Source organism: Antrostomus carolinensis, unplaced genomic scaffold (assembly GCF_000700745.2).
Source record: "Antrostomus carolinensis isolate BGI_N321 unplaced genomic scaffold, ASM70074v2 scaffold9675, whole genome shotgun sequence".
Classification (NCBI taxonomy): domain Eukaryota; kingdom Metazoa; phylum Chordata; class Aves; order Caprimulgiformes; family Caprimulgidae; genus Antrostomus; species Antrostomus carolinensis.
The window spans coordinates 65,455-73,319 of NW_010315694.1; the positions used below are offsets into that span (position 1 = coordinate 65,455).

General features: G+C 38.8%; 1 protein-coding gene across 1 annotated transcript in view; it reads left to right on the forward strand.

Moving 5' to 3' along the window:
* Positions 1 to 7,865, forward strand: part of LOC104524994 (cytosolic phospholipase A2 epsilon) — a 22,140-nt gene continuing 14,275 nt past the window's right edge. Inside the window, exons 1-5 of the mRNA XM_029084965.1 lie at positions 1 to 27; positions 318 to 401; positions 3,140 to 3,212; positions 4,030 to 4,166; positions 5,229 to 5,360. Coding sequence (XP_028940798.1) covers positions 1 to 27; positions 318 to 401; positions 3,140 to 3,212; positions 4,030 to 4,166; positions 5,229 to 5,360 — 453 coding nt within the window. The remainder of the gene's footprint in view (positions 28 to 317; positions 402 to 3,139; positions 3,213 to 4,029; positions 4,167 to 5,228; positions 5,361 to 7,865) is intronic.

Consider the following 7,865-nt stretch of genomic DNA (forward strand, 5'->3'; position numbering starts at 1 on the left):
ATGGAATCATCAGCCTATTCACCTTTGGTAAGCGAATATCAGTGGTGTGGCAGGATGATCTGTTTGGGTATCTTGGTTGAGGTTCCTCAAAAGCAAATGTTTCTTGAATTTTGCTCCTTAAATGTCAAATAGGTCCGCAGTGGGCACGTTTATTAGTAAGAGCAGTAGATGGATGGTCTTGGTGAGATGGAGATGTATGCCATCACAAAGAGGAGAAATGGTAGGGCCCCCTGCTATTGGTGCACCTGAGTAGAAACTGAAAACTAGGAATGGTTGACTGCTGGGTTTCCTCACTGGTCCCTCTCTTGGCTCCCCAGGATCAGTTCATCCAAGCAAATCCCCACAGGAAGGTTGGAATCAGGAGGAGGAATCATGGAAGACCTCACAGTGCTGAAGATGAGGTACTGTATAGAGGGTAGCATCCGAGTTGCAGGGAGAGGGCTGCGGGGTATGCACAATGGCTGTGCTACCTGCAGTCTTACATCAGCAATTCCCACCTCTGCCCAAGCTGAACTGTTATTATGAGATGTGATATCTTTTAATGGTTAGTTAAGGGAATGTTTGTTTATTCTGTGAGCCTGCTCTCTAGAGTTGGAAGCATTCACTATGATTTTGGGGTTGGGAAGGTGAGGAACCTTATGAACTTGTGGTTTAAATGCTGGGCAAGGAACTGGGAGAGCTGGATTTTAGTCTTGATCTTACTGTGACATCACTATATGATGGTAGTCATACCTTATAACACCTAAGACTCAGTCTTCAAATTGTTTTTCCTTTGCTTTATGGAGGCAGATCAGCAGATAAAATGGTTTATTCAGTGTCTGCCACTTAATTCTGAATGCTATTTTTTATGAAAGTGAACTGGTAAAAGGTGTTAGAAAGTACTGAATATGCTACATACTGATTATGGAACAAATTATTCCCCTTTCTGAGTAATGACTGGTTGAAATTATAATAAATTATAGCTTAATTTTTTTTAAAAAGTGTATGATGTGTTTCTCCCCACCCCTGAGTTTCCCAAATCTGCTCCCTAACTGTATTCAATGCAGAAGCGTGAGGTTAACTCTTTGCTAGATCTGGGAGAGCAGTGAACTCACTACCTGCTAGCATTATGGAATAATAATTGGTTTTGTGTCTGCATATTTCCTTAGTCCTTCAGCCATCTCATGAACAAGATTTCTCCAAACTCCTGGATATGGATGGTATTAAAGCTGAGGATGAAAAATGAATCCTCTGTGTTTGGAATGAAAAGTTGAGCTTTCAGCAATCTGGATTATCCACTCCTGTCATTCTCTCTATTTCCAGAAACATTGCTGCCAAAAATTTTGCTGAGATTGATGAGTTTCTTCCAAACCTGCTGGTTTTGTTCAATTGGCAGTTTTGGAGAGAAGACTATTGGGTTGAGAATTTTTCTGGTGGGCTGTAAGTAGCATCCAGCCTGGTGATTTACTGCTTTTCAGATGGTCAATCTGCCCCTGTCAGGAGACTGGCGTATCAAAATAAGAGATACACAAGGACATCATAAGGATACAGTTTCTCAGAAATCATGATGCTTTGAAGATTTAATTGTTCCTTTAAATTTAACTAATGGAGCTACTGCTTCTGTATGTAGGATTTTACTTCTGATGTTCAGGTTTCTCTTGTTTTTCCTGTAGCCAAGTATAGGGTTGTGTGTAGCTGTGGTGGGGAGTGGAGGGAGAAAACAAAAAATGGAGAGGGTTGTGCAGCCTTCAAGCTATTCCATTGTAGAGCCCTGTGGTGTGGGATGTCAATATATTGCTATACTGCAGTGCTTCTCCTTGGTAAATCAATCACGTCAGCCTAGTGTTTTTCCATGTTAACCTATTTTAAAAATAATTTATTATGCAAAAGTCCTGAATAAGCCAGATCATTTTGAATCACCTATCTGTATTTTTTTTGTGTGTGTGTGTATGTCCATTCATATGCAATGATAACTTTTATTCTTTCATCTTTGTGTTTAATTGCATAATCTAACACACTGGCAATTTTACTGTCATCCTATCAAATCTATAATTTGGTTTGTGTTTGCAACTTTCCATTTCCTCGCATTGTTTAGAGATTTTGTGATTCATACGTTCTTCAGTTCTGGTTTTCCTCCAGCTCCTGGTTTATTTACATGCATTCATTCTGCATGTCATGGTAACGAGGTTTCATTCCCATTAATGTACACCCTATTTATGGATAACAGTTTTTCAGTGTCACACACACACACACATATACACAAAAAGCCTTAAAAAACCCACATAATCTTCTGTCTTGTGTCAAATTTGCACTGAAATTATAGATCTGCCTTATAGGGAACTGGACCTCTGTGTGAAATGGAGAATGCTTACCCCAAACCTCTGATTTCAGCTTTCTTCCTGCTGGTGTAACTGGGAGAGGTCTGGAGTCCCATACTGGGCTGTTCACTTCTAGAAACATTCTCTCCCTCTTTTAGTCATTTATTTCCTTTAAAGGTTATGTATTTTGCTATGATGAAGGATGTTAATGGTGCTACATATCCCACAGCTAGACTGACCAGTACCAGAGATCTCTTGAGTGGAGCATTATGAAAAGGAAGATCTCTGTCCTGTTCTGTGGTAATGTGTGACAGATGGGTACCTGTCCTTGCTGGAGGAAGGAGGGCATCCCATTGTCCCCAGGCTGGCACAGCGGAAAGTGCTCTGCTGTAATCTGTTGCACTCAGCCTGAAATTTGAGGAGCAAACCCTGTAGTTTGAAGGTAGCTGGATTTTACAGGGACAATTATGTAATTACTTTTTTTGTGAAAATGACTTGTGATGTTTGTGACTTTTTTGACATTTCTTACTACTTCCTGCATTGAAATGTTAACCTCCAAAACCTAAATCTTTAGAAAACTTTATCTTAAATACAACTGCTTACTAAACATGGCTGGAATATGATGTTATATGGTGCCAAATCACAAGAAAGAATTTATTCTTAGAAATTGTCTCAAATAATTAAAATGAAAGCATATTCACCACATTAATAAGAGAATGGCCTATGGTTACTTATTTTCCAGGTGTCTTCTCCCTTGCTATGCTATAGGATAGGTTACGTTAGTTATATTTGAGTTATTTGCTAATAATTAAGGTGTTTTTTTTTTTCTCATTGTTCTACAGCCAGAAGTGCCTCAGTTGTGCTGGCTTACTGTAAAAATTATAAGCATGAGAAATCTCCGCAAAGCAGATCTGTGTAAGTATTGCTGATGGCACGTTTATAGGTTAGCAGGAAAACCAATATCACCTGAATTTAATACTCTTGTACTCCTGCTGCTTGGATTACAGTAGTGTCTCAAATTTTTTGGTTTAGGAAGTTGTATCTGTTTTAATTTTCATTTAGAATCAATTAAAATACTTTAGAAAACAATTAACAATAGAAATTAAATAGAATAGAAATTCTATGTTGGGAAAGAAGTTACCATTCCCTTCACTGACTGCTCTGTGATATTTCCCTTTCCAATAACTCTTCAGTGCCTCTTTATCCACAAGTTGCTCATTTCCCTCCTGAAAGGTGTACCGTTGTGAAAGATACTGGAAAAATTAGTAATTGTGTTGGCTGCTGTGTTTGTGTCTTCATTGCTGTTTGACTGTGGGCAACTTGTACATTACAATTAGAACCTGGTCAAAAAATCCCCAAAACATAATTCTTCATTTTTTGAAAAATTGAAGTTTCATGAAGTTGCATATGAATTTGCTTGGGGCCTGGCAGATATTTGAAAATAGAAGTTAAAAAAGCAGAAGAACCAGAATACTTTAGTTCAGTACTATTGAAATTGAATATTTTGGCTTTTGTTACCAAATAGAGCAGTGGTTCAAAGTTTACTTTTGTTTGGAATTGACATAAATGGAGATAGAAAAGTTAACTCTGAGTCCAGAATGGTTTCCTTTGGGTCTAATGCAATATTCAGGACTCCTCTGAGATTAATCTTTTTTTCCTTTGACTGGACGTTAGAAATAACAACAACAACAAAAACCTGCTGTACTAATTATGCATATTTTTATTATCACAGTGAGCCAAACTGATTGCTATGTAAAGCTGTGGCTGCCAACAGCTTCATGTCAGGAAGCCCGGACAAGAACTGTACGCAACTGCAGGAACCCTGTCTGGAATGAGACCTTCCACTTCATGATACAGAGAGAAGTGAAGGTAGGATCCTCACCTGTGACAGTGAGCAGAAACTTTCTATAGGGGACATCTTTGCTTGCTGCATGCAGACTCTTTATGAGAACCTTGAGACTCACATAGACCCTCAAACTCAGTTATGCTGACGAATAAGATGCTAATGGAAAGATACAGAAAGTGTCACAGACGGCATGAGAGATGCTGTTACCCACTAGTAAGTAAATATGGAAGCATTGGTATGAATTCTCTGGTGCCCTGACTGGTCCCTGTCATCTTCTAAGCACTAGAACCTCATGAATTGGGTAGGAGGAGGTTTTATAAACTCTTTAGAGAATTAGTTATATTTTTCATATATGCAACTGTGAAGGCATTCCTAATGTATGTTGCCATGAGCTTGTACTACCTGCTTTATACCATAACACTGGTGCCGTTTGTAAGAACTACCATAACTTAATACTGTTTTTAAAAAAAATTTAAAAATTATCTTTTAGTACCAACCATTCCATCATTAAACATGCATATTTTCAAATGCCTAATAGGCTAAAGGAAAGCAAACCTTATGTGTGACTTATAGACTTGGAATAGAACCATGCCTATCCCATGCTTTGAATGAGTGTAAGCTCAGAGGGTTATGGGTCATCTGGAATAAAGTTGAGTGCTTCTTTCTTCTGAGTTGGCAGAAATAGATTAGCAGTCAGAATGAGAGTGATACAAGGTCTATACATGGGGTTAGCTTCCTATGGCTTAATAGTGCTGCATCTTCTGACACTGCTGTGGTTAATCTAAGTCCTGAGGAATTGCCAGGGGAATCACTACAATTTAAATCTTGTTAAAAGAGATTGTTAATGTGCTTCACCTTCCACTTGCAAAGGGCTAAAAATTCTCAAAACAGTAATTTTGAATCCACAAAGGATCTGATGAACAGCATGTATAATCTCTGCTCTATCCAGTGCATATTAGCATCATGCGTGTCAATTATGCTGCCTTTCTTTTGAGCTCTTGTTCATTACCAAATCTGATGATTTAACTCTTCTCGGGTTAGTCCCTGACTAACTTCTAGGGTTAGTTCTCTGCCTCTCTCCTCAGAACATCCTGGAGCTGACAGTCTGCGATGAGGATACTTTCACACCAGATGACCAGCTTTTGACTGTTCGCTTTGATGTAGCTAAAATCCAACCTGGAGAAAAAATTCACCTGAATTTTGAGTTAAATCCAGAGGTGAGAAATGAGGAGACAAATGAAATTAAGTGAATAGCTAAAATAATATTCTCGATTGGAATTTTGTCACAAGTTATTACCTATATTAAACATTAGAGTTTTTCTCACACACAAGGACTTTGTTATAAGGACCTTATTAAAGCAAAAAGTTAAATGCTCAGAGTTTAGGAGGGGCCAGAATCTGTGATTGCAATTAGATGCAAAATGGCTTTCCTATTCTGAATTTTTTGGTATTTCAGAAATATCTTTTGAGAAAAACAGAGAGAGCAAAAATAAAAATGGAGAAGCTGATGGTTAGAGATCTCGTCGCTGTTGTAGGAGACTGACAGAACAGGGATGGGAACAAACATGGCCCCATTTCTGGGCAGCTGCCTTGCCCCTTTGACTGGTAGCTCACAGGGGTACCTCCCCTCAGCTTCACCAGTGATTCTGTCCTGTGCTTTCAGTCAATATGCTTGGTAAATGATTATATATTCTAATGAAAATACCTGTTTTGTTTTGGTTTTTTTTTCCTTCTGGTAAACAATTTTTTTTTTTTTTTTTTTTTTTTCTTTTTTTTTTTTCCTTCTGGTAAACAATTTTATTTTATTTTATTTTTTTTTTTTTAATTCTCAGCAAGTTTATGATCTTTTGTTACAGGATTACAAATTTCTTTTAGAGGTGCTGAGCCAACACAGTATGGATAGGGCTTGGTGAATGAAAATCACCTCAGTATTTCATTCTTCTAGGTCTATGCGTGACCCAGGAGCTTTATTTGCTGCTTGTATCTCAAATAATACTGTGTTTTGTTGTATTAAAGAGAGGATAAAGAGTTTTGTATGAAAGTTTGTTGGGTGCAGTTGCTGAGAGGACAGGTGGAGTAATCACACCCATCTTTTAAGAGAGGAAAATATGCACTCTGATTACTTTCTGCAAAATAGAACATCTTATCTGATTGGAGGCTGTGTAGTAACAAGGGGCTTGTTCACAGTGGCAAGGGTTTGAGTTTACAGATCCTAGGAATTATGTGTGCTCTGTTTATTTCTAAACCACTGTGTCAGACAGGCTGTCTGGAAAATTTAAATTAATTTTTAATTAGTTTTTTAAAGTAGTTAAATTGCTTTTGCTTTTGGAGAGTGTTTGTTAACTGCTCTTCTAGAAAGTCAGTCCTTACGAAGTATTTCAATATACTTGCTCCAGCTGGCTGCAACCTTTCTTAGAATAAGCCTCCATTGACTAAGGTCACTTGAGCTGTGATTCAAGCCGTGAGTTTGCTCTGAGGCATGTGCAGAGTTGGCTTAACCCATTGGCTTAACCCAACCCAAAGTGGAAGTTGGGGAGATAAGACAAGCTGAGGTCTGTGTCTCAGGAACACCTTGGTCAAGCCATCCTTATTTGGACCATGACTCCTACTCAGGTGCCCATGAGGTATCATAGGTTATGGTCTGTACATGGATTTTTAGAACACTTAGGGTTAATGTTTTTTTTAAAAAAACAGACCTAGTAATGAAACATGTTGGGAAACCTTAATAACAGGCAGTACTGCCGCCTCTGCCCATAATGAATTCTTTCATCTACCAAGGTATCTCAAAAGGAGGGCTGAGGAGGCTGGATGGCTAACGTCAGAGCATCAAGATTACTTCCTGCTGTGCCTCTTGCTCACTGTGTGGTTTTTCCATTGCTTTGCTCCAGGTTTTTAACCCACAAAAATGTGAATGGGACTTAACAGAAATATAATTTGTGTGAGTGTGTGTACAACAGCATAAAGATGGGAACACAAGGCAGGCACAATTAGGCAGATGTTGCAAGCCAGGGTCTCCTGAACATTGTTTCTGCTGTTCTTTGGACAAAGTTGGAACAGACCATCAGCGAGTTTGGGTTGTACAGGCTATTCACAATCTGATGCTTGATAAAGTCTCTCTTGCATCTCTGTAAGGTAACTGCTTTCTCTCACTGTCCTGTTACAAACTGTTGCAACCACCCTAATTCTCATGCAACAGAGACTTTGGGAGAAATAAGCAAGAACGGAACCACCTTCTGCTGGGTTACATGCAACAGATCCAGCTCTCAGACAAGCCACCTGAGATGTCTTATTTACTGACATGAAGTAGTACTACCAGAATACTCACTTTTCACCTTTACTATAGTGGTGATTTTACCTTGACAGCTACATTGTAAGACTTGGCACGAGTTTTGTAGTCTCTTCACAAAGTTAAAGTATGCTGTGCAGCCAGACAGAAGGGATGTTTGGCAGTCAAGGTCAGTTCTTCTGAACATGAACGAAAAATTTTACTGCCACTTGGCAGAAAGAGATTTATATCTTCCACTAATTAGTATTTTCCTCCCTGTGGCTAGGGATATAGAAGATCTCTCTGATATGTTTTTATGCGGTATTTCCTGGACTGGCTGTGTCCCATACAGACTGATCCAGCAAATGTTTGCAGTAAAGTAATACGGTTATTCATTCCTTCTTATGTTGTTGATGTGCTACTGTTTTCTTCTGTTGCTGTTCCCCGCTCTCACACT